Source organism: Nerophis ophidion, linkage group LG20 (genome assembly GCF_033978795.1).
Source record: "Nerophis ophidion isolate RoL-2023_Sa linkage group LG20, RoL_Noph_v1.0, whole genome shotgun sequence".
In the NCBI taxonomy this organism is placed as follows: domain Eukaryota; kingdom Metazoa; phylum Chordata; class Actinopteri; order Syngnathiformes; family Syngnathidae; genus Nerophis; species Nerophis ophidion.
The window spans coordinates 36289097-36316596 of NC_084630.1; the positions used below are offsets into that span (position 1 = coordinate 36289097).

The window sequence follows — 27500 nt, forward strand, 5'->3', positions numbered from 1 at the left end:
TGGTGGTGTGGTGGTGGGGTGATGTGGTGCTGTGGTGGTGTGCTGGTGTGGTGGTGATGTGGTGCTGTGCTGGTGTGGTGGTGGGGTGATGTGCTGGTGTGGTGGTGGGGTGATGTGCTGGTGCGGTGGTGATGTGGTGCTGTGCTGGTGTGGTGGTGATGTGGTGATATGGTGCTGTGGTGGTGGGGTGCTGTGCTGGTGTGGTGGTGATGTGGTGCTGTGCTGGTGTGGTGGTGGGGTGATGTAATCTGAGGGTCAGCTCATATTTACTTTCAACTTTTTCTTTTGTAATGGTCGTCAGTAGTCAGCTACGTGTGTGTGTGTGTGTGTGTGTGTGTGTGTGTGTGTGTGGTGTGTGTGTGTGTGTGTGTGTGTGTGTAGTGGGACCTGGTGTGTGAGCAGAGAAGATTCAACCAGGCCTTGGCAACCTACTTCTTCCTTGGGGTGACCTTCGGCGCCATCTTGTTTGGATACCTCTCTGATAAGTAAGATGATGTCATCACAACACATCATAGCATCCATATATGCAAACATGACATGTTATTATTAATGGTATTAAATGCTACATATATACTTACAGTATGGTGACAATATGTAAATGTGACATGTTATTATGAATGGTACTAGATACTACATATATACAGTATGATGACAATATGTTAATGTGACATGTTATTATGAATGGTACTACAAACCCCGTTTCCATACGAGTTTGGAAATTGTGTTAGATGTAAATATAAACAGAATACAATGATTTGCAAATCCTTTTCAAGCCATATTCTGGATGCAGCCAGAAACTTAAAAGCAGACTCACCAACATCAACATCGAGGAGGGTGAAGCCCTCATTACAGACAAAATAGAGGTAGCAAGCAGACTTAACATCTTTTTCACCAACATAGCCACAACTCTCGTAAACAAGCTATCCCAACATTCTGGTCGCTTTGGTGTAGAACACATTAAAGCCTTCTACAGAAAGCTCGGAGTAGTCAACAACAATTTCAAATTAGAAATGGTCTCAGCTAACGAGGTGCTTAATAAATTGAGCGCGCTTCACCCAAACAAGACCACCGACCTTGACAATATCCCCTCCAGATTCCTCATGGACTCTGCCACCACCATTGCCCCAATAATCACACACATAATAAACCTCTCAACCAACAAGGCCATGTACCAAAATATTTCAAGATAGCAAGAGTAACCCCCCTTTATAAAAAAGGAAGCAAATTAGAACCTGGTAACTACCGGCCTGTTTCTATTCTCAGTTCCATTTCCAGAGTAATGGAGAAAATAGTTTATGAACAGGTTGATAGATACCTTGCTACTAAAAAATTAATGTACAAATTCCAATCCGGCTTCAGAACTAAGCACTCCACTGACATATGCCTTCTCTATCTGACCGACCACATCAAACATGAGGTGGACGCGGGCAAATACTGCGGCATGGTCATGCTGGACCTTCAGAAGGTTTTTGACACAGTTAACCACGCTATACTGTTGGATAAGCTCACAGCAATCGGATTCGACAAAACCTCATGGAGCTGGATGCAATCTTACTTGGAGGGGAGGAAACAGGTGGTAGAGGTGTCCCTCCCCTCTCAATAAGCTGTGGAGTCCCCCAAGGCAGTATACTAGGACCTTTACTGTTCCTAATATACGTAAATGACATGCCATCAGCATGCCACTGTGAATTGTTCCTGCTTGCGGAAGACTCAGCCCTGCTGGTATCCGGCAAGGACAAGTCACAGGTGGAACAAATCCTCAGTGCTGAACTCCTCAATATTTGCACCTGGCTCGCCGACAACAAGCAATCCATACACTTAGGTAAAACGGAATCCATCCTATTTGGCTCCCATATCAAACTTAAGAAGGTCAGTGACTTCACTATAAAAGTGGGTGACATTGTTATCACCAGGAAGGATGAGATCACCTACCTAGGTTCCATTCGAGAGACTAATCTTTCCTGTGATAAAATGGCAACCAAGGTGATCAAAAAGGTCAACCAAAGAAACGAGATTCCTCTACACAATCTCCTCTCTGGTCAACAAAAGCACCTTGAGGATTCTAGCGGGAACTCTCATTCAACACTTCTTCCATTAGGCTTGCACCTCCTGGTACCCCAGCACCTCCAAAACCCTCAAATCTAGACTCCAAACATCCCAGAATAAGCTAGTCCGGTTACTTTTAGACCTCCACCCCAGATCACACCTCAATCCTACCCACTTCTCCAAAGTGGGCTGGCTCAGAGTGGAGGACAGAGTAAAACAACTTGCACTGAGCCTAGTCTATAAAATCCGCTACACCTCCTTGATACCGAAGTACATGTCAAATTACTTCCTTAACGTAAATGACCGCCATAACCACAACACCAGGGGGAGCTCCACAAACCACGTTAAACCCAGATTCCTATCTAACAAAGGTCTTAACTCATTCTCTTTCTATGCCACATCAATGTGGAATGCACTCCCAACAGGTGTAAAAGTAAGTGCATCTCTATATTCCTTCAAAACCGCTCTAAAACAACACCTCCAGGCAACTTCAACACTTTACTAATACCCTCCTCCATTCACATCCCATCTCCCCGGATTATAAACAACTCAAATGTACTTCTAATGTATATACTTGTTCTTATGCTACCTGAACTCACTATGTTCTCTGCTGGCTGTACATATCCTACTAAGTCACACCTACACTGTTTCAATGTCCACATTTCTCTGTTGATGCAATTGTTGATGACTGAAGTTCTGATATCAACCAAAGCTCCTCATCCAACCCCCCGGATTGTAAATAATTCAATGTATATACTATGATGATTAACCTGTGTGATGACTGTATTATGCTGATAGTATATATTTGTACCATGAATTGATTAACGTGGACCCCGACTTAAACAAGTTGAAAAACTTATTGGGGTGTTACCATTTAGTGGTCAATTGTACGGAATATGTACTGTACTGTGCAATCTACTAATAAAATTATCAATCAATCAATCAATCAATCAATCAAAAATCATCAAAAGGTTCAGAGAATCTGGAGAAATCACTGCACGTAAGCGATGATATTACAGACTGTTGATTCCTCAGGCGGTACTCCATCAAAAACAGACATCAGTGTGTAGATGATATCACCACATGGGCTCAGGAACACTTTATAAAACCACTGTCAGTAACTACAGTTGTTCGCTACATCTGTAAGTGCAAATCCGTCCCACTGGGTCATCATTGTCACCGACGTCCCACTGGGTGTGAGCTTTCCTTGCCCTTATGTGGGCCTACAGAGGATGTCGTAGTGGTTTGTTTTGTGGTTTGTGCAGCCCTTTGAGACACTAGTGATTTAGGGCTATATAAGTAAACATTGATTGATTGATTGATTACTATGAAAAGCAAAACCCATTTATCAACAACACCCAGGAACGCCGCAGGCTGTACTGGGCCCGAGCTCATCTAAGATGGACTGATGCAAAGTGGAAAAGTGTTCTGTGGTCTGACGAGTCCACATTTCAAATTATATTTGGAAACTGTGGACCTGGTGTCCTCCAGAACAAAGAGGAAATGAAGCATCCGGATTGTTACAGGCACAAATTTGAAAAGCCAGCATGTGTGATGGTATGGGGGTGTATTAGTGCCCAAGGCATGGGTAACTTACACATCTGTGAAGGCACCATTAATGCTGAATGGTCCATACAGGTTTTGGAGCAACATATGTTGTCTTCCAAGCAACGTTATCGTGGACGCCCCTGCTTATTTCAGTAAGACAAGTGTTACAACAGTGGCTTCGTAAAAAAAGAGTGCAGGTACTTTCCTGGCCCGCCTGCAGTCCAGACCTGTCTCCCATGGAAAATGTGTGGCGCATTATGAAGTGTAAAATACGACAGCGGAGACCCCGGACTGTTGAAGGACTGAAGCTCTACATAAAACAAGAATGGGAAAGAATTCCACTTTCAAAGCTTCAACAATTAGTTTCCTCGGTTCCCAAACATTTATTGAGTGTTGTTAAAAGAAAAAGGTGATGTAATACAGTGGTGAACATGCCCTTTCCCAACTACTTTGTCATGTGTTGCAGCCATGAAATTCTACGTTAATTATTATTTGCAAAAAAAATAAAAAGGTTTATGAGTTTGAACATCAAATATGTTGTCTTTGTAGCATATTCAACTGAATATGGGTTGAAAAGGATTTGCAAATCATTGTATTCTGTTTATATTTACATCTAACACAATTTCCCAACTCATATGGAAACGGGGTTTGTAGATCCTACATATATACTCACAGTATGATGACAATATTTAAATATGATATGTTATTAAAAATGGTACTAAATACTACATATATATATTTAGTGTCTGTATAAAACCTTGGCTTTTGGATGTTTTTTAGAGCACTTCATAGTCGGAATACTCCAATGAGCTCCGTTGTTGGCTGACTCGTGCTAGTGTTTATTTAGGCTTTAGAATAGATGTGTTTAAGGATGGTACAGAAAGTGCTGATGTTGCAGGTTGGGACGTAAGCGGATGTTGGTGATGGCGTTGGCGGGTACCACCACGATGGGCGTGACCTCGGCTTTCTCCAACTCTTACATCATGTTCGCCGTGTCGCGGGCGCTGTGCGGCGCCGGACTTAGCGGCACGTCCATCATCATCACAGTCCTGGGTGAGAGGCACACGCAACCACGCGCATGCTAGCTAGCTTGTGGCTAACGTGCTGTGGCGTGCAGGCTTGGAGTGGATGGACGTGGAGCACCGCACCTTGATGAGCACCATGATCAGCCTGGCGTGGAGCGTGGGCAACATGCTGCTCGCCCTCCTTGCCTACACCATCCGAGACTGGCGCCACCTGATGCTGGCGGTCACGGTGCCCTGCGCGCTCTCTCTCCTCAGCTGCTGGTAAGAGTCGCCTCCACCACCTGCCCTCACCTTTGACCTCAAGTCACCTTGTCCAGGTGGCTGCCCGAGTCGGCCCGCTGGCTGCTGACCAAGGGCAGGACTGATGAGGCCCGCCAGCACCTGCTGCGCTGTGCCAAGATGAACAGGAAGGACCCCGTCAAGCTGGAAGCAAACGTAAGTCAGCACCTTCCTGTGGCCCTTTCACATGAAAAGCCCCTTTGTTGCACCTTCCTGTGGTTCTTTCACATGAAAAGCCCCTTTGTTGCACCTTCCTGTGGTTCTTTCACATGAAAAGCCCCTTTGTCGCACCTTCCTGTGGCCCTTTCACATGAAAAGCCCCTTTTCCGCACTTTTCTGTGGCCCTTTCACATGAAAAGCCCCTTTGTCGCACCTTCCTGTGGCCCTTTCACATGAAAAGCCCCTTTGTCGCACCTTCCTGTGGCCCTTTCACATGAAAAGCCCCTTTGTTGCACCTTCCTGTGGCCCTTTCACACGAAAAGCCCCTTTTCCGCACTTTTCTGTGGCCCTTTCACATGAAAAGCCCCTTTTCCGCACTTTTCTGTGGCCCTTTCACATGAAAAGCCCCTTTGTGGCACCTTCCTGTGGCCCTTTCACATGAAAAGTCCCTTTGTTGCACCTTCCTGTGGTCCTTTCACATGAAAAGCCCCTTTGTTGCACTTTCCTGTGGCCCTTTCACATGAAAAGCCCCTTTGTTGCACCTTCCTGTGGTTCTTTCACATGAAAAGCCCCTTTGTCGCACCTTCCTGTGGTTTTTTCACATGAAAAGCCCCTTTGTTGCACCTTCCTGTGGCCCTTTCACATGAAAAGCCCCTTTGTTGCACCTTCCTGTGGTTCTTTCACATGAAAAGCCCCTTTGTTGCACTTTCCTGTGGTTCTTTCACATGAAAAGCCCCTTTGTTGCACCTTCCTGTGGCCCTTTCACATGAAAAGCCCCTTTTCCGCACTTTTCTGTGGCCCTTTCACATGAAAAGCCCCTTTGTCGCACCTTCCTGTGGCCCTTTCACATGAAAAGCCCCTTTGTGGCACCTTCCTGTGGCCCTTTCACATGAAAAGCCCCTTTGTTGCACCTTCCTGTGGTTCTTTCACACGAAAAGCCCCTTTGTTGCACCTTCCTGTGGTTCTTTCACATGAAAAGCCCCTTTGTCGCACCTTCCTGTGGCCCTTTCACATGAAAAGCCCCTTTGTCGCACCTTCCTGTGGTTCTTTCACATGAAAAGCCCCTTTGTTGCACCTTCCTGTGGCCCTTTCACACGAAAGGCCCCTTTTCCGCACTTTTCTGTGGCCCTTTCACATGAAAAGCCCCTTTTCCGCACTTTTCTGTGGCCCTTTCACATGAAAAGCCCCTTTGTGGCACCTTCCTGTGGCCCTTTCACATGAAAAGTCCCTTTGTTGCACCTTCCTGTGGTCCTTTCACATGAAAAGCCCTTTTGTTACACCTTCCTGTGGTTCTTTCACATGAAAAGCCCCTTTGTCGCACCTTCCTGTGGCCCTTTCACATGAAAAGCCCCTTTGTCGCACCTTTCTGTGGCCCTTTCACATGAAAAGCCCCTTTGTTGCACCTTCCTGTGGCCCTTTCACACGAAAAGCCCCTTTGTTGCACCTTCCTGTGGTTCTTTCACATGAAAAGCCCCTTTGTTGCACCTTCCTGTGGTTCTTTCACATGAAAAGCCCCTTTGTCGCACCTTCCTGTGGCCCTTTCACATGAAAAGCCCCTTTGTCGCACCTTCCTGTGGTTCTTTCACATGAAAAGCCCCTTTGTTGCACCTTCCTCAATCAATCATCAATCAATGTTTACTTATATAGCCCTAAATCACTAGTGTCTCAAAGGGCTGCACAAACCACCACGACATCCTCGGTAGGCCCACATAAGGGCAAGGAAAACTCACACCCAGTGGGACGTCGGTGACAATGATGACTATGAGAACCTTAGAGAGGAGGAAAGCAATGGATGTCGAGCGGATCTAACATGATACTGTGAAAGTTCAATCCACAATGGATACAACACAGTCGCGAGAGTCCAGTCCAAAGAGGATCCAAGACACAGCAGCGAGAGTCCCGTTCACAGCGGAGCCAGCAGGAAACCATCCCAAGCGTAGGCGGACCAGCAGCGCAGAGATGTCCCCAGCCGATACACAGGCAAGCAGTACATGGCCACCGGATCGGACCGGACCCCCTCCACACGGGAGAGTGGGACATAGAAGAGAAAGAAAAGAAACGGCAGATCAACTGGTCTAAAAAGGGAGTCTATTTAAAGGCTAGAGTATACAAATGAGTTTTAAGGTGAGACTTAAATGCTTCTACTGAGGTGGCATCGCGAACTGTTACCGGGAGGGTATTCCAGAGTACTGGAGCCCGAACGGAAAATGCTCTATAGCCCGCAGACTTTTTTTGGGCTTTGGGAATCACTAATAAGCCGGAATCCTTTGAACGCAGATTTCTTGCCGGGACATATGGTACAATACAATCGGCAAGATAAGATGGAGCTAGACCGTGTAGTATTTTATACGTAAGTAGTAAAACCTTAAAGTCACATCTTAAGTGCACAGGAAGCCAGTGCAGGTGAGCCAGTACAGGCGTAATGTGATCAAACTTTCTTGTTCTTGTCAAAAGTCTAGCAGCCGCATTTTGTACCAACTGTAATCTTTTAATGCTACACATGGGGAGACCCGAAAATAATACGTTACAGTAGTCGAGGCGAGACGTAACAAACGCATGGATAATGATCTCAGCGTCTTTAGTGGACAGAATGGAGCGAATTTTAGCGATGTTACGGAGATGAAAGAAGGCCGTTTAGTAACGCTTTTAATGTGTGCCTCAAAGGAGAGAGTTGGGTCGAAGATAATACCCAGATTCTTTACCGTGTCGCCTTGTTTAATTGTTTGGTTGTCAAATGTTAGAGTTGTATTATTAAATAGAGTTCGGTGTCTAGCAGGACCGATAATCAGCATTTCCGTTTTTTTGGCATTGAGTTGCAAAAAGTTAGCGGACATCCATTGTTTAATTTCATTAAGACACGCCTCCAGCTGACTACAATCCGGTGTGTTGGTCAGCTTTAGGGGCATGTAGAGTTGGGTGTCATCAGCATAACAGTGAAAGCTAACACCGTATTTGCGTATGATGTCACCTAGCGGCAGCATGTAGATGCTGAAGAGTGCAGGGCCAAGGACCGAACCCTGGGGAACTCCACACGTTACCTTAACGTAGTCCGAGGTCACATTGTTATGGGAGACACACTGCATCCTATCAGTAAGATAAGAGTTAAACCAAGACAGGGCTAAGTCTGACATACCAATTCGTGTTTTGATACGTTCTAATAAAATATTATGATCGACGGTATCGAAAGCAGCGCTAAGATCGAGGAGCAGCAACATAGATGACGCATCAGAATCCATCGTTAGCAATAGATCATTAGTCATTTTTGCGAGGGCTGTCTCCGTCGAGTGATTTGCCCTGAAACCGGATTGAAAGGTTTCACATAGATTGTTAGACGCTAAGTGTTCATTTAACTGCTCCGCAACAATTTTTTCAAGGATTTTTGAAATAAAGGGAAGGTGAGACACCGGTCGGTAATTTACCATGAGGTCAGGATCGAGGTTAGGTCTTTTAAGAAGAGGATGAATAACCGCTTTTTTGAATGCTAGGGGAACAGTGCCCGAGGAGAGTGATAAGTTTATAATATTTAGCACTGATGGACCTAATAATACAAAGAGTTCCTTGATCAGTTTCCCAGGAAGAGGGTCAAGTAAACATGTTGTCTGTTTTATTCCATTTACACGTTGTAACAATTCCTCTAATGTTATTTCCTCAAAACGAGAGAAACTATTTTGGAGGGCAGTATCCGCCGTATATACAATCGTGTCAGTGTTAATAGAACCCCGTTGTAGCTGGGGCGCATTGTCTTTAATCTCCTTTCTAATGACTTCAATTTTCTTACTAAAGAATTGCATAAAGTCATCAGCTGAGTGGGTTAAGCTACTGGAAGGAGTCCCTTGTTGGGTTAGCGATGCTACCGTACTAAACAAAAATTTAGGATCGTTTTTATTACGGTGGATGAGATTTGAGTAATATTTAGCTTTAGCTAAGGTAAGCATGCGTTTATAAGTTATTAAACCATCACTCCATGCTTGATGGTGCACCTCAAGTTTAGTCGTGCGCCATTTGCGTTCCAGCTTTCTGCATAATAATTTCTGAGCTCTAGTTTCTTCTGTAAACCACGGGGTGCGCTTTTTTGGAGCCTTTTTTAACTTTAGCGGTGCTATGTTATCAATGGTTTCGCGCAGGGCGTCGTTAAAGTTGTTAGTGAGGTTATCAATAGAGCCCACATACTTTGGGAATGGTGCCATTACCGAGGGCAGTAGGTCAGCAAGAGTTGTCGTTGTGGCTGTATTAATGTTGCGGCTGCTATAGCAGTTATTATTATTATTAGTTTGACGAACATGCGTCTGAACCTCGAATTTTATAAGGTAATGATCGGACAATACTTTAGTATACGGGAGTATCGTAACTTTGGAAACGGTGATGCCCCTGACAAGCACTAGGTCTATCGTATTACCGTTGCGATGCGTGGGTTCATTTATTATTTGTGTGAGACCACAGCTATCAATTACAGTCTGGAGCGCTACGCACGGTGGGTCCGATGGGGTATTCATATGGATATTAAAGTCCCCCATTATGATTATATTATCGGCGTGTGTCACTAGATCAGCAACGAACTCTGAGAATTCATTAATAAAGTCCGAATAGGGCCCTGGGGGGCGGTAGATAACAGCCAGGTGTAGAGGCAGCGGTGTGACAGACCTCATAGTAAGCACCTCAAACGATTTATATTTATTATTTATGTTAGGACTAAGGTTAAAGTTTTCGTTGTATATTAGTGCGACCCCCCCACCCCTTTTGAGCGGACGGGCAATATGCGCATGTGTAAAGTTAGGAGGACACGCCTCATTTAGCGCAAAAAAGTCGTTTGGTTTAAGCCAGGTTTCGCTGAGACCGATGACGTTAAGATTGTTGTCTCTGATAATATCATTAACTAACAACGTTTTGGGAGACAATGATCTTATGTTTAAAAAACCTATATTATAGGTAGTGGGCTGTTTTAGGGAGTTTTTGATCAAATTATCCGTAGTAGCAATATTAATAATGTTGTGTTTATTATGCCCAGTGCATTTAGTATAGTTACGACCATATCTAGGAATTGATACGACAGGAATTTTCCGATTGTTTGATTGTTGCTTTGATAAACTGCACGCATCATGGTTAGCCACCTCAGTAACGGGATTTTCCGATTGTTTGTTTGTTGCTTTGATAAACTGCACGCATCATAGTTAGCCACCTCAGTAAAACACATGTCCAACTCTGAAACACTCAAAGCAGAAAAAACTTGTTCTAATTTAACTGACTCCTTACCCAGACCAGTAGTCTCGCATTTTCCATCTAAATCCGTCTTCGGGATGGAGGAAAGTGGTGTTCTGTGGGGATTAGCCTTCTGCTTTGTTTTTAGCCCCGCTCGGCATCCGCGTTTCCGATCACACCGCTGGCGTCTGCTCCGTAGACGGCCCCCGCTGCTACTATACTCCCCTGCTTCACGGGCCGCTGGATGTAGCCGCCGATGTATTCCCATGCTAGTTAGCAAGTCTAGCACGCAAGTGTCTATCAGTCCAAAACGGCCCGATATGTCCACATCCAGAAGTGTCTGGCGGTCGTACGTGATCACGGAGTGACCACGATGTGAGCCAGCCATAAAGTTTGTGGAATTGTCCGGTATTTCTGCCAAATGTTCCATCTTTAGCAGGAGCTCCTCGTGAGCGCAGCCCGTCCGGGCGCCGCCATCTTGGAATTATCATGGCCCTTTCACACGAAAAGCCCCTTTTCCGCACTTTTCTGTGGCCCTTTCACATGAAAAGCCCCTTTTCCGCACTTTTCTGTGGCCCTTTCACATGAAAAGCCCCTTTGTGGCACCTTCCTGTGGGCCTTTCACATGAAAAGTCCCTTTGTTGCACCTTCCTGTGGCCCTTTCACATGAAAAGCCCCTTTGTTGCACCTTCCTGTGGCCCTTTCACATGAAAAGCCCCTTTGTTGCACCTTCCTGTGGTTCTTTCACATGAAAAGCCCCTTTGTCGCACCTTCCTGTGGTTCTTTCACATGAAAAGCCCCTTTGTTGCACCTTCCTGTGGCCCTTTCACATGAAAAGCCCCTTTGTTGCACCTTCCTGTGGTTCTTTCACATGAAAAGCCCCTTTGTTGCACCTTCCTGTGGTTCTTTCACATGAAAAGCCCCTTTGTCGCACCTTCCTGTGGCCCTTTTACATGAAAAGCCCCTCTGTTGCACCTTCCTGTGGTTCTTTCACATTAAAAGCCCTTTTGTTGCACCTTCCTGTGGTTCTTTCACATGAAAAGCCCCTTTGTTGCACCTTCCTGTGGCCCTTTCACATGAAAAGCCCCTTTGTCGCACCTTCCTGTGGCCCTTTCACATGAAAAGCCCCTTTGTCGCACCTTCCTGTGGCCCTTTCACATGAAAAGCCCCTTTGTTGCACCTTCCTGTGGCCCTTTCACACGAAAATCCCCTTTGTTGCACCTTCCTGTGGTTCTTTCACATGAAAAGCCCCTTTGTCGCACCTTCCTGTGGCCCTTTCACATGAAAAGCCCCTTTGTCGCACCTTCCTGTGGTTCTTTCACATGAAAAGCCCCTTTGTCGCACCTTCCTGTGGCCCTTTCACATGAAAAGCCCCTTTGTCACACCTTCCTGTGGTTCTTTCACATGAAAAGCCCCTTTGTTCCACCTTCCTGTGGCCCTTTCACACGAAAAGCCCCTTTTCCGCACTTTTCTGTGTCCCTTTCACATGAAAAGCCCCTTTTCCGCACTTTTCTGTGGCCCTTTCACATGAAAAGCCCCTTTGTGGCACCTTCCTGTGGGGTCTTTCACATGAAAAGCCCCTTTGTCGCACCTTCCTGTGGCCCTTTCACATGAAAAGCCCCTTTGTTGCACCTTCCTGTGGCCCTTTCACATGAAAAGCCCCTTTGTTGCACCTTCCTGTGGTTCTTTCACATGAAAAGCCCCTTTGTTGCACCTTCCTGTGGCCCTTTCACATGAAAAGCCCCTTTGTTGCACCTTCCTGTGGTTCTTTCACATGAAAAGCCCCTTTGTTGCACCTTCCTGTGGTTCTTTCACATGAAAAGCCCCTTTGTTGCACCTTCCTGTGGCCCTTTCACATGAAAAGCCCCTTTGTTGCACCTTCCTGTGGTTCTTTCACATGAAAAGCCCCTTTGTTGCACCTTCCTGTGGTTCTTTCACATGAAAAGCCCCTTTGTTGCACCTTCCTGTGGCCTTTTCACATGAAAAGCCCCTTTGTTGCACCTTCCTGTGGTTCTTTCACATGAAAAGCCCCTTTGTTGCACCTTCCTGTGGACCTTTCACATGAAAAGCCTCTTTGTCGCACCTTCCTGTGGCCCTTTCACATGAAAAGCCCCTTTGTCGCACCTTCCTAGGGTTCTTTCACATGAAAAGCCCCTTTGTCGCACCTTCCTGTGGCCCTTTCACATGAAAAGCCCCTTTGTCGCACCTTCCTGTGGCCCTTTCACATGAAAAGCCCCTTTGTCGCACCTTCCTGTGGTTCTTTCACATGAAAAGCCCCTTTGTCGCACCTTCCTGTGGTTCTTTCACATGAAAAGCCCCTTTGTTGCACCTTCCTGTGGCCCGTTCACATGAAAAGCCCCTTTTCCGCACTTTTCTGTGGCCCTTTCACATGAAAAGCCCCTTTGTCGCACCTTCCTGTGGCCCTTTCACATGAAAAGCCCCTTTGTCGCACCTTCCTGTGGCCCTTTCACATGAAAATCCCCTTTGTTGCACCTTCCTGTGGCCTTTTCACATGAAAAGCCCCTTTGTTGCACCTTCCTGTGGTTCTTTCACATGAAAAGCCCCCTTGTCGCACCTTCCTGTGGCCCTTTCACATGAAAAGCCCCTTTGTCGCACCTTCCTGTGGTTCTTTCACATGAAAAGCCCCTTTGTTGCACCTTCCTGTGGCCCTTTCACATGAAAAGCCCCTTTGTTGCACCTTCCTTTGGTCCTTTCACATGAAAAGCCTCTTTGTTGCACCTTCCTGTGGCCCTTTCACATGAAAAGCCTCTTTGTGGCACCTTCCTGTGGCCCTTTCACATGAAAAGCCCCTTTGTGGCACCTTCCCGTGGCCCTTTCACATGAAAAGCCCCTTTGTCGCACCTTCCTGTGGCCCTTTCACATGATAAGCCCCTTTGTCGCACCTTCCTGTGGCCCTTTCACATGAAAAGCCCCTTTGTTGCACCTTCCTGTGGCCCTTTCACATGAAAAGCCCCTTTGTGGCACCTTCCTGTGGCCCTTTCACATGAAAAGCCCCTTTGTTGCACCTTCCTGTGGCCCTTTCACATGAAAAGCCCCTTTGTTGCACCTTCCTGTGGCCCTTTCACATGAAAAGCCCCTTTGTTGCACCTTCCTGTGGCCCTTTCACATGAAAATCCCCTTTGTTGCACCTTCCTGTGGTTCTTTCACATGAAAAGCCCCTTTGTCGCACCTTCCTGTGGTTCTTTCACATGAAAAGCCCCTTTGTTGCACCTTCCTGTGGCCTTTTCACATGAATAGCCCCCTTTTTTTCACCTTCCTGTGGTTCTTTCACACGAAAAGCCCCTTTGTCGCACCTTCCTGTGGTTCTTTCACATGAAAAGCCCCTTTGTCGCACCTTCCTGTGGCCCTTTCACATGAAAAGCCCCTTTGTCGCACCTTCCTGTGGTTCTTTCACATGAAAAGCCCCTTTGTCGCACCTTCCTGTGGTTCTTTCACATGAAAAGCCCCTTTGTTGCACCTTCCTTTGGCCCTTTCACATGAAAAGCCCCTTTGTTGCACCTTCCTGTGGCCCTTTCACATGAAAAGCCCCTTTGTCGCACCTTCCTGTGGCCCTTTCACATTAAATGCCCCTTTGTCGCACCTTCCTGTGGCCCTTTCACATGAAAAGCCCCTTTGTTGCACCTTCCTGTGGTTCTTTCACATGAAAAGCCCCTTTGTCGCACCTTCCTGTGGCCCTTTCACATGAAAGGCCCCTTTTTTACACCTTTCTGTGGCCTTTTCACATGAAAAGCCCCTTTTCCGCACTTTTCTGTGGCCCTTTCACATGAAAAGCTCCTTTGTGGCACGTTCCCGTGGCCCTTTCACATGAAAAGCCCTTTTGTTGCAGCTGGTGACCCTGGTGACGCTGCCCCAGGTGACGCTGCCCCAGGTGACGTACTCCTACCTGCACCTGTTCACCACACCTGAGTTGAGGAAGATCACGCTGGTCTCAGGAGTCGTCTGGTAAAGGCAGCCTAGGCTGGTCTTCGACCTGCTGACTGATGGCAGTGTGTTGCAGGTTTTCCGTGGCCTTCCTGTACTACGGCATCAGCTTGAGGATCTCAGGCTTTGGAGTCAGCATCTACTTGACTCACTTCATCTACGCCGCCATCGAAGTTCCCGCCAAGATCTTCACCTACTTCCTGCTGGACCGCATTGGACGCCGCAAAGGCCAGGCCTGCTTCCTGATCACCACTGGACTTCTGATCGCACTCAACATCACCGTCCCACTAGGTCTCTCACACCTGTCTACCCTCTGTCTCCACACACCTGTGTCACCTGTCTCCTCACACCTGTGTCACCTTTGTCTCCTCACACCTGTGTCACCTTTGTCTCCTGATTCAGAGTTGTGGCAGGTGCGCACCTGTATCGCCGTGTTGGCCAAAGGCTTCTGTGAGGCAGCCTTCACTACTGCCTTTCTGTACTCTGCTGAACTCTACCCCACTGTCCTTAGGTAAGACCACAGCTATAGCCCACTGTCCTTAGGTAAGACCACAGCTATACCCCACTGTCCTTAGGTAAGACCACAGCAGTACCCCACTGTCCTTAGATAAGACCACAGCTATACCCCACTGTCCTTAGGTAAGACCACAGCAGTACCCCACTGTCCTTAGATAAGACCACAGCTATAGCCCACTGTCCTTAGGTAAGACCACAGCAGTACCCCACTGTCTTTAGGCAAGACCACAGCTATACCCCTTTGTCCTTACGTAAGACCACAGCTATACCACCCTGTCCTTAGGTAAGACCACAGCTATGGCCCACTGTCCTTAGGTAAGACCACAGCTATAGCCCACTGTCCTTAGGTAAGACCACAGCAGTAGCCCACTGTCCTTAGGTAAGACCACAGCAGTACCCCACTGTCCTTAGATAAGCCCACAGCCCTTAGGTAAGACCACAGCAGTACCCCACTGTCCTTAGATAAGCCCACAGCTATAGCCCACTGCCCTTAGGTAAGACCACAGCAGTACCCCAGTGTCCTTAGGTAAGACCACAGCTATACCCCACTGTCCTTAGGTAAGACAACAGCAGTACCCCACTGTCCTTAGGCAAGACCACATCTATTCCCCTTTGTCCTTAGGTAAGACCACAGCTATACCCCACTGTCCTTTGGTAAGACTACAACTATACACCTCTGTCCTTAGGTAACACCACAGCTATACCCCACTGTCCTTAGGTAAGACAACAGCAGTACCCCACTGTCCTTAGGCAAGACCACAGCAGTATCCCAGTGTCCTTAGATAAGCCCACAGCTATAGCCCACTGCCCTTAGGTAAGACCACAACAGTACCCCAGTGTCCTTAGATAAGACCAAAGCAGTACCCCACCGCCCTTAGGTAAGACCACAGCAGTACCCCACTGTCCTTAGATAAGACCACAGCAGTACCGCACTGCCCTTAGGTAAGACCAAAGCTATAGCGCACTGTCTTTAGGTAAGACCACAGCTATACCCCACTGTCCTTAGGTAAGACAACAGCAGTACCCCACTGTCCTTAGGCAAGACCACATCTATTCCCCTTTGTCCTTAGGTAAGACCACAGCTATACCCCACTGTCCTTTGGTAAGACTACAACTATACACCTCTGTCCTTAGGTAACACCACAGCTATACCCCACTGTCCTTAGGTAAGACAACAGCAGTACCCCACTGTCCTTAGGCAAGACCACAGCAGTACCCCAGTGTCCTTAGATAAGCCCACAGCTATAGCCCACTGCCCTTAGGTAAGACCACAGCAGTACCCCACCGCCCTTAGGTAAGACCACAGCAGTACCCCACTGTCCTTAGATAAGACCACAGCAGTACCGCACTGCCCTTAGGTAAGACCAAAGCTATAGCCCACTGTCTTTAGGTAAGACCACAGCTATACCCCACTGTCCTTAGGTAAGACAACAGCAGTACCCCACTGTCCTTAGGCAAGACCACAGCTATACCCCTCTGTCCTTAGATAAGAACACAGCTATACCCCTCTGTCCTTACGTAAAACCACAGCTATACCACACTGTCTTTAGGAAAGACCACAGCTATACCACCCTGTCCTTAGGTAAGACAACAGCTTTAGCCCACTGTCCTTAGGTAAGACCACAGCTATAGCCCACTGTCCTTAGGTAAGACAACAGCAGTACCCCACTGTCCTTAGATAAGACCACAGCTATAGCCCACTGCCCTTAGAAAAGACCACAGCTATAGCCCACTGTCCTTAGAAAAGACCACAGCTATAGCCCACTGTCCTTATGTAAGACCATAGCTATACCCCACTGTCCTTAGGTAAGACCATGGACCCGGAGTGGATCTGGCATGTCCACTTTCACATGCTAGCCTAGCACTAGCCTGGAGGATATGTTAGTTTGTAGTTCACTTCCTGTTGAGTTATTTGGTCATTTTAGCATGTCATGAGTTAGGTTATCTCAGACTTGTTAGCATGATTGCTAGCCAGATGAAGTGTTTGTGTTGTTCCTTGGCTGAGTAAGCAAGTGTAGTTAACTGAAGCGGCTGTGACTGGACAGGCAGTGCGGGCTGGGCTACACTTCCAGTCTGGCTCGCGTGGGCAGCTCCTTGGCGCCCATGATGTTGCTGCTGGAGGACGTCTGGCTCCCCCTGCCGCCCCTAATCCTGGCCCTCATGGGCACAGTGAGTGGAGGCTTGGTCTTCCTCCTACCAGAGACCCTTAACATACGGCTGCCTGAGGATGTGGTGGACGTGGAGGAGGGAAGGTGAGTCCATAACTGCCCCCGCAGACATGGAGGAGCATTAAGTGGACTTTGTCCTCTGCAGGCACAGGAAGTTGGACGCTAACCACCCAGCTAGCATGGAGATGACCTGACACCACCCAGCATGTGATCTTGGAATTCTTTCATCTGTTGGAACCATGGCAAGATTCAATAAAACGTTTCAAATTAAGCTTCCTTTTGGACTGGGATAAGTTCAACTTGTGACAAAAAGGACTCCGATAAGTTAAACTTGGAACTAAAAAGTTAATTTGGGACTCAGATAAGTTAGACTTGTAGCAATGAACTTAATTTTCGATTGGGATAAGTTCATTTAAAAAGTGGAGACCATGTTTGGTGGTGTAAGTCACCATCGCTAACATAAAGTGGAGACCATGTTTGGTGGTGTAAGTCACCATCGCTAACATAAAGTGGAGACCATGTTTGGTGGTGTAAGTCACCATCGCTAACATAAAGTGGGGACCATGTTTGGTGGTGTAAGTCACCATCGCTAACATAAAGTGGAGACCATGTTTGGTGGTGTAAGTCACCATCGCTAACATAAAGTGGAGACCATGTTTGGTGGTGTAAGTCACCATCGCTAACATAAAGTGGGGACCATGTTTGGTGGTGTAAGTCACCATCGCTAACATAAAGTGGAGACCATGTTTGGTGGTGTAAGTCACCATCGCTAACATAAAGTGGGGACCATGTTTGGTGGTGTAAGTCACCATCGCTGACATAAAGTGGAGACCATGTTTGGTGGTGTAAGTCACCATCGCTAACAAAGTGGAGACCATGTTTGGTGGTGTAAGTCACCATCGCTAACATAAAGTGGAGACCATGTTTGGTGGTGTAAGTCACCATCGCTAACATAAAGTGGAGACCATGTTTGGTGGTGTAAGTCACCATCGCTAACATAAAGTGGGGACCATGTTTGGTGGTGTAAGTCACCATCGCTAACATAAAGTGGAGACCATGTTTGGTGGTGTAAGTCACCATCGCTAACATAAAGTGGGGACCATGTTTGGTGGTGTAAGTCACCATCGCTGACATAAAGTGGAGACCATGTTTGGTGGTGTAAGTCACCATCGCTAACAAAGTGGAGACCATGTTTGGTGGTGTAAGTCACCATCGCTAACATAAAGTGGAGACCATGTTTGGTGGTGTAAGTCACCATCGCTGACATAAAGTGGAGATCATGTTTGGTGGTGTAAGTCACCATCGCTAACATAAAGTGGAGACCATGTTTGGTGGTGTAAGTCACCATCGCTGACATAAAGTGGAGACCATGTTTGGTGGTGTAAGTCACCATCGCTAACATAAAGTGGAGACCATGTTTGGTGGTGTAAGTCACCATCGCTAACATAAAGTGGAGACCATGTTTGGTGGTGTAAGTAACCATCGCTGACATAAAGTGGAGACCATGTTTGGTGGTGTAAGTCACCATCGCTAACATAAAGTGGAGACCATGTTTGGTGGTGTAAGTCACCATCGCTAACATAAAGTGGAGACCATGTTTGGTGGTGTAAGTCACAATCGCTGACATGAAGTGGGGACCATGTTTGGTGGTGTAAGTCACCATCGCTAACATAAAGTGGAGACCATGTTTGGTGGTGTAAGTCACCATCGCTAACATAAAGTGGAGACCATGTTTGGTGGTGTAAGTCACAATCGCTAACATAAAGTGGAGACCATGTTTGATGGTGTAAGTCACCATCGCTAACATAAAGTGGGGACCATGTTTGGTGGTGTAAGTCACCATCGCTAACATAAAGTGGAGACCATGTTTGGTGGTGTAAGTCACCATCGCTAACATAAAGTGGGGACCATGTTTGGTGGTGTAAGTCACCATCCCTAACATAAAGTGGAGACCATGTTTGGTGGTGTAAGTCACCATCGCTAACATAAAGTGGAGACCATGTTTGGTGGTGTAAGTCACCATCGCTAACATAAAGTGGAGACCATGTTTGGTGGTGTAAGTAAAGTGGAGACCATGTTTGGTGGTGTCCTCATCAAAGGGCGATAAGATGCTCCCTGGCAGCCATCTTTAGAACTTTATCAGCTGCTTTAAGGGGTTTTATCTGCCACCCCCCAAATGTGTGTTTGCAGGGGCGGGACCATCTTGGCTCCGCCCATCCACCAATGACATCATCAGTGGTGAGTCCGCTGGTTGTCATACTTTCTCATACTTGCGACTTTCTACTTGTTGGATTACTGCCTTTGCTGGTCTACTCTAGTAACACCCCCTTTGCTGGAAGAGTACCCTGTTTGTTGTAGTAGTACTGTTTGCTGTAGTAGTACTGTTTGCGGGAGTAGTGGTACTCCCTTTACTGGAGTTGTACTGTTTGCTGGAGTAGTACTGTTTGCTGTAGTAGTACTGTTTGCTGGAGTAGTACTGTTTGCGGGAGTAGTGGTACTCCCTTTACTGGAGTTGTACTGTTTGCTGGAATAGTACTGTTTGCTGTAGTAGTACTGTTTGCTGGAGTAATACTGTTTGCGGGAGTAGTGGTACTCCCTTTACTGGAGTTGTACTGTTTGCTGGAGTAGTACTGTTTGCTGGAGTAGTACTGTTTGCTGGAGTAGTACTGTTTGCGGGAGTAGTGGTACTCCCTTTACTGGAGTTGTACTGTTTGCTGGAGTAGTACTGTTTGCTGTAGTAGTACTGTTTGCTGGAGTAGTACTGTTTGCTGGAGTAGTACTGTTTGCTGGAGTAGTACTGTTTGCGGGAGTAGTGGTACTCCCTTTACTGGAGTAGTACTGTTTGCTGTAGTAGTACTGTTTGCTGTAGTAGTACTGTTTGCTGGAGTAGTACTGTTTGCTGGAGTAGTACTACTGTTTGCTGGATTAGTGGTATTCCTTTTGCTGTAGTAGTACTGTTTTTGTGTAGTAATACACCATATACTGGAGTAGTATTACTGTATTTACTGGAGTCGTAGTAGTGTATTTTCTGGAGTAGTAGTACTACCTTTGATGTAATAGTACTGTTTGCTTAAGTATAGTACTACCTTTTCTGTAATAGTACTGTAGTAATACCCAATTTGCTGGAGTAGTAGTAGTGTATTTGCTGGAGTAGTAGAAGTACTGTGTTTGTGGTAGTAGTATTATATTGGTGGGGTTGTGTTACTGTGTCTTGTCTTATAGTACTATTGTATTTGCTAGTAGTAGTACTGTCTTTTGTGTTGTAGTACTGTTTTGTTTTGTTTCGTAGTAGTACTGTATTTGGTTTAGTGGTAGCACCCCTTTTTGTACAGAGTCAAAGTACTAATACTTGACTTTGTGCAGTAGGACTGTTGTACTTTGTGTAGTAGTAATACTGTACTTTGTGTAGTAGTATTATTGTACTTTGTGTGGTAGTATTCCTAATGTACTTTGTGTAGTAGTAATACTGTACTTTGTGTAGTAGTACAATTTTACTTTGTGTGGTAGTAGTACTATTGTACTTTGTGGAGTAGTAGTATTGTACTTTGTGTAGTACTAATATATACAGAGGAATCAAAAGACGTGCAGGTAAGTTTTACTGAATTTGAATTTTGAATCCATCAACACATTACGTATGTATGTATGTATGTGTGTGTGTGTGTGTGTATATATATATATATATATATATATATATATATATATATATATATGTATATATATGTGTGTATGTGTATGTATATATATATATAAATATATATACATATATATATATATATATATATGTGTGTATGTATGCATCTATTTATATGCATATATATATATACATACACACAGACACATTTATTTATTATATATATACATATGTGTGTGTGTGTGCGTTTATGTGTATATATGTATTTATATGTATATATACATACATGTATATATTTATATATATGTATATACACATTTATGTCTGTATATACACACACTTAGATATATACATATATATGTATATACACACACATATATATATATATGTATGTGTATATACATGTGTGTGTATATATATATATGTATGTATGTATATATAAACATATATATATATATATACACACACACGCGTATATATGTATATATACATATATTGGGGGTGTGGGAAAAAATCGAATCGAATACGTTGTGTGAATCAGAATCAATTCTCCTTTTTTTAAAAATTTGTTTTTATTTGTTTGTTTTTTAATCAATCCAACAAACCACTACACAGCAACACCATAACAATGCAATCCAATTCCAAAAGCAAAGCTGAGCCAGCAACACTCAGAACTGCAATAAACAGAACAATTGAGAGGAGACACAAACACCACACAGAACAAACCAAAAGTAGTGAATATTATCAACAACAGTATCAATATTAGTTATCATTTCAGCATAGCAGTGATTAAAAATCCCTCATTGACATTATCATTAGACATATATAAAAATTATAAAAAAGAACAATAGTGTCACAGTGGCTTACACTTGCATGGCATCTCATAAGCTTGACAACACACTGTGTCCAATGTTTTCACAAAGATAAAATAAGTCGTATTTTTGCTTCCTTTAATAGTTCAAACAAGTTTACATTATTGCAATCAGTTGATAAAACATTGTCCTTTACAATTATAAAAGCTTTTTTTTTTTTTTAATCTACTACTCTGCTAGCATGTGAGCAGACTGGGGTAAATCCTTCTGAAATATATGTATTGAATGAATACACAATCCTTTTGAATCGGAAAAATATCGTTTTTGAATCGAGAATCGTGTTGAATCGAAAAAATCGATATATTATCGAACCGCGACTCCCAGAATCGATATTGAATCGAATCATGGGACACCCAAAGATTTGCAGCCCTAATATATATATATATATATATATATATATATATATATATATATATATATATATATATATATATATATGTCTTGATTGGATTATCCAGAGAATAGTGCTCGATACCGTGGTAGAGCGCAATATGTAGGTGTGGGAAAAAATCACAAGACTACTTCATCTCTACAGATCTGTTTCATGAGGGGTTCCCTCAATCATCGGGAGATTTTAATGGAAGCATTCACATACAATGGTTTATATAGAGCACAGAGTGGGTGGGTACAGGCAGGCGTAGGGTGTGGTGATGGGCTCATGTGTTACCTAGGAGGTGTTTCCGTCTGTGGCGGCATGTTGAAATGATTTCACTGCGCTTGTTGAGGGATGATAGATCTGGATGATATATAATAAACAGTTTCTCTTTTAAGCATAGGTTGCATCTTTTATTACCGCTGTTGTAAGGTGTGCTGGATGCAAGAATTTGCCATGTTATTGAATATTCAACATTATTGTCTTTGAGGTTCCAAATGTGTTTGCTGAGTTCTGTAGAATTCTGCAAAGTCTGGTTTCTAAAGGAGGCGTTGTGATTATTCCATCTTGTTTTGAACGCTCCTTCGGTTAATCCTACGTACGTGTCGGATGTGTTAATGTCCTTGCGTGTTACCTTTGCTTGGCAAACGACTGATGTCTGTAAGCACCTTCCGTTGAGAGGGCAATCAGGTTTCTTGCGACAGTTACATTCATTATTGGTTTCAGAGTCGTTTGGTCTGGGGGTGGGCAGTCCTTTTGCAATTGCTTTGTTGTGGTTTGAAATGATTTGTTATTTGTTATATGTATGTTATTCATACAGCTGTAGCTCAATTTAATGTTGTTCTTGTTGAATATTTTTCTTAGGGTGTTGCCTTTGGGGAAGTGTTTGTCGATCAGTGTGAGGAACTTGCGGCCGATGTTGGTTGAGACGTCTTTGCTGAATGGCGGATTGTACCAGATGATGTTGTTTCGTTTTCTGCTCTTTTTTGGTTGGTTTCCTGGAGTGGGTTCATAGGTGAGGGTGAAGTTGTATCCGCTTTCATCAAGTGCTTTCTGGTACGGGGGGGTACGTGCGAACTCGTTGGGAGTTTCCTCCTCTCCCAGCTTGCTAGCCTCAACCTGAACCTTGGTATTTACCGTGATGACGGACTGGCAGTGTGCCGCGCCTCGCCAAGGAGCAGCGAGAACACCAAGAAGCGCATATGCCAAATCTTCAAAGAAAACGGCCTACGGATCACGATTGAAGCCAACAAGCAAACCGTCAACTTCCTCGACGTCACTTTCAACCTGAGAAATAACAGCTACCAACCATTCACGAAACCCAACACAACACTCCAATACGTGCACCATGACAGCAACCACCCACCCACTACCACGAAAAGAATACCTACAGGAATTAATAAAAGGCTATCGATGCTGTCATCTAGCAAAGCTGAATTCGACCAAGCAACCCCCCGTACCAGAAAGCACTTGATGAAAGCGGATACAACTTCACCCTCACCTATGAACCCACTCCAGGAAACCAACCAAAAAAGAGCAGAAAACGAAAGAACATCATCTGGTACAATCCGCCATTCAGTAAAGACGTCTCAACCAACATCGGCCGCAAGTTCCTCACTCTGATCGACAAACACTTCCCCAAAGGCAACACCCTAAGAAAAATATTCAACAAGAACAACATTAAATTGAGCTACAGCTGTATGAATAACATGCAACAAATCATTTCAAACCACAACAAAGCAATTGCAAAAGGACTGCCCACCCCCAGACCAAACGACTCTGAAACCAATAATGAATGTAACTGTCGCAAGAAACCTGATTGCCCTCTCAACGGAAGGTGCTTACAGACATCAGTCGTTTACCAAGCAAAGGTGACACGCAAGGACATTAACACATCCGACACGTACGTAGGATTAACCGAAGGAGCGTTCAAAACAAGATGGAATAATCACAACGCCTCCTTTAGAAACCAGACTTTGCAGAATTCTACAGAACTCAGCAAACACATTTGGAACCTCAAAGACAATAATGTTGAATATTCAATAACATGGCAAATTCTTGCATCCAGCACACCTTACAACAGCGGTAATAAAAGATGCAACCTATGCTTAAAAGAGAAACTGTTTATTATATATCATCCAGATCTATCATCCCTCAACAAGCGCAGTGAAATCATTTCAACATGCCGCCACAGACGGAAACACCTCCTAGGTAACACATGAGCCAATCACCACACCCTACGCCTGCCTGTACCCACCCACTCTGTGCCCTATATAAACCATTGTATGTGAATGCTTCCATTAAAATCTCCTGATGATTGAGTGAACCCCTCATGAAACAGTTCTGTAGAGATGAAGTAGTCTTGTGATTTTTTCCCACACCTACATATATATATATATATATATATATATATATATATATATATATATATATATATATGCACATATATATATATATATATATATATATACATGCATATGTGTGTATACACACACACACGTGTATATATACGTGTATATGTATGTTTATACATCTATGTATGTAAATAATATAATGTTACATAAATTAATATATGTAATATATTACATTATGTAATATTTATGTATCATAACAATGATACATAAATATATCTTATGTATTATATTACATTGTGTATATTATAAATTCTATATATTAATGTATAATAATAATAATAATGATATATAATAACTATGTTGTGTCTACTGTATGTTGTGTGTCTACTGTATGTTGTGTGTGTACTGTATGTTGTGTCTATGTTGTGTGTCTACTGCATGTTGTGTGTCTACTGCATGTTGCGTCTACTGTATGCTGTGTGTCTACTGTATGTTGTGTGTCTATGTTGTGTCTACTATATGGTGTGTCTACTGTATTTTGTGTGTCTACTGTATGTTGTGTGTCTACAGTGTGTTGTGTCTACTGTATGTTGTGTGTCTACAGTGTGTTGTGTCTACTGTATGTTGTGTGTCTACTGTATTTTGTGTGTCTAATGTATGTTGTGTCTACTGTATGTTGTGTGTCTACTGTATTTTGTGTGTCTAATGTATGTTGTGTGTTTACTGTATGTTGTGTCTACTGTATGTTGTGTGTCTACTTTATTTTGTGTGTCTACTGTATGTTGCATCTACTGTATGCTGTGTGTCTACTGTATGTTGTGTGTCTACTGTATGTTGCGTCTACTGTATGCTGTGCGTCTACTGTATGCTGTGTGTCTACTGTATGTTGTGTGTCTACTGTATGTTGCGTCTACTGTATGCTGTGTGTCTACTGTATGTTGTGTGTCTACTGTATGTTGCATCTACTGTATGCTGTGTGTCTACTGTATGTTGTGTGTCTACTGTATGTTGCGTCTACTGTATGCTGTGTGTCTACTGTATGTTGTGTCTATGTTGTGTGTCTACTGCATGTTGTGTGTCTGTATGTTTTGTCTACTGTATGTTTTGTCTACTGTATGCTGTGTGTCTACTGTATGTTGTGTGTCTATGTTGTGTGTCTACTGTATGTTGTGTGTCTACAGTATTTTATGTGTCTACTGTATTTTGTGTGTCTACTGTATGTTGTGTCCACTGTATTATGTGTGTCTCCTCTATGTTGTGTGTCTACTGTATGTTGTGTGTCTACTGTTTGTTGTGTGTCTACAATATGTTGTGTGTCTACTGTTTGTCGTGTGTCTACTGTATGTTGTGTCTACTGTATGTTGTGTGTCTCCTTTATGTTGTGTGTCTACTGTATGTTGTGTGTCTCCTTTATGTTGTGTGTCTACTGTATGTTGTGTGTCTCCTTTATGTTGTGTGTCTACTGTATGTTGTGTCCACTGTATGTTGTGTGTTTCCTTTATGTTGTGTGTCTACTGTATGTTGTGTGTCTCCTTTATGTTGTGTCTCTACTGTATGTTGTGTGTCTACTGTTTGTTGTGTGTCTACTGTATGTTGTGTGTCTCCTCTATGTTGTGTGCACTGTATGTTGTGTGTCTCCTCTATGTTGTGTGTCTACTGTATGTTGTGTGTTTACTGTATGTTGTGTGCCCATTGAACTGTTAACCCCATGTTTTAGTTTGTTGGTGAATAGCGTTGCCATGGTAACATGAAATGCTCTGTTAACCCTATAGCAGACTAAGGTACCTGAGGGGAGGGGCTGTCACATGACATGAAAGGACTCGATGTGATTGGACGAGGCTGCTGCTATTACGCAATGTCAGCTTGTAATGGAGGATTTGTAGAAAAAGTTCATGCCCAACAACGTGTGATTGGGGGCAAACACTTTGAGATAAAAACCGTGAGCGCCTCAAGACTTTGAGGATCGTTCCGGTGTTCTTAGACTTCCAACAAGTGGAGAAATAGCTGAGTGCGAGCGAGTAGAAAAATTAGAATTGTTGTGTTTTTTGAAGAAGTCAGGAGGGAGGTGCTGGACATTGAGTCCGAGTGGACCATGTTCCGCACCTCTATTGTCCAGGCGGCTGTTTGGAGCTGTGGCCGCAAGGTAGTTGGTGCCTTGGGGGGGTAATCCTAGAACCTGAGATGCCGTCAAGCTGAAGAAGGAGTCCAATCGGGTTCTTTTGGCTCATAGGACTCCGGAGGCAGCAGACAGGTACCAACAGGCCAAGCGGTGTGCGGCTTCAGCGGTCACAGAGGCAAAATCTCAGACATGGGAAGATTTCGGGGATTCCGGACAGCTTCGAAGTGATTCTGGACCACCATCCGCCGCCTCAGGAAGGGGACGCAGTGCACTGTCAACACCGTGTATGGTGCCGATGGTGTTCTGCTGACGTCGACTGCGGATGTTGTGGATCGGTGGAGGGAATACTTCGAAGACCTCCTCAATCCTACCAGCACGTCTTCAATGAAGAAGCAGTTCCTGGGGCGTCTGTGGTGGACTCTCCTATTTCTGGGGCTGAGGTTGCTTGGGATGCTGTGGGGTTATCTTGGTTGACAAGACTCTGCAACATAGCGTGGACATCGGGGGCGGTACCTCTGGATTGGCAGACCGGGGTGGTGGTCCCTCTCTTTAAGAAGGGGAACCGGAGGGTGTGTTCCAACTATCGTGGGATCACACTCAGCCTTCCCGGTAAGGTTTATTTAGGTATACTGGAGAGGAGGCTACGCCAGGTAGTCGAACCTCGGATTCAGGAGGAACAGTGTGGTTTTCGCCCTGGTCGTAGAACTGTCGACCAGCCCTATACTCTGGGCAGGGTCCTTGAGGGTGCATGGGAGTTTGCCCAACCAGATTACACGTGCTTTGTGGACTTGGAGAAGGCATTTGACTGTGTACCTCAGGAAGTCCTGTGGGGGTGCTCACAGAGTATGGGGTATCGGACTGTCTGATTGTGACGGTCCACTCCCTGTATGATCAGTGTCAGAGCTTGGTCCGCATTGCTGGCAGTAAGTCGGACACATTTCCAGTGAGGGTTGGACTCCGCCAAGCCTGCCCCTCGTCACCGATTCTGTTCATAACTTTTATGGACAAAATTTCAAGGCGCAGTCAAAGCGTTGAGGGGATCCAGTTTGGATTATGTCTCTGCTTTTTGCAGATGCTGTGGTCCTGATTGCTTTATCTGGACAGGATTTTCAGCCCTCACTGGATTGGTTCTCAGCCAAGTGTGAAGCGACTGGGATGAGAATCAGCACCTCCAAGTCCGAGTCCATGGTTCTTGCCCGTAAAAGGGTGGAATGCCATCTGCGGGTTGGGGAGGAGACCTTTCCCCAAGTGGAGGAGTTCAAATACCTGGGA

General features: G+C 44.8%; 2 protein-coding genes across 4 annotated transcripts in view; both read left to right on the forward strand.

The window, feature by feature from the left end:
- slc22a7a (solute carrier family 22 member 7a) overlaps nt 1–17150 on the forward strand; it is a 20145-nt gene extending 2995 nt beyond the window's left edge. For both annotated transcript variants that reach the window (XM_061881179.1, XM_061881177.1), the window contains 9 exons: nt 382–485; nt 4493–4647; nt 4712–4880; nt 4937–5054; nt 14101–14216; nt 14272–14486; nt 14598–14706; nt 16757–16963; nt 17025–17150. In XM_061881179.1, the coding sequence (XP_061737163.1) occupies nt 382–485; nt 4493–4647; nt 4712–4880; nt 4937–5054; nt 14101–14216; nt 14272–14486; nt 14598–14706; nt 16757–16963; nt 17025–17073 (1242 nt within the window). In that variant the 3' untranslated portion in view covers nt 17074–17150. The remainder of the gene's footprint in view (nt 1–381; nt 486–4492; nt 4648–4711; nt 4881–4936; nt 5055–14100; nt 14217–14271; nt 14487–14597; nt 14707–16756; nt 16964–17024) is intronic.
- A 1843-nt stretch (nt 17151–18993) lies between these two features.
- LOC133539097 (sodium/calcium exchanger 1-like) overlaps nt 18994–27500 on the forward strand; it is a 61508-nt gene continuing 53001 nt past the window's right edge. The window contains exon 1 of one of the 2 annotated variants that reach the window (XM_061881164.1): nt 18994–20467. The gene's annotated coding sequence lies outside the window, so the exon portion shown is untranslated. The remainder of the gene's footprint in view (nt 20468–27500) is intronic. The other variant, XM_061881163.1, reaches the window with a different exon arrangement.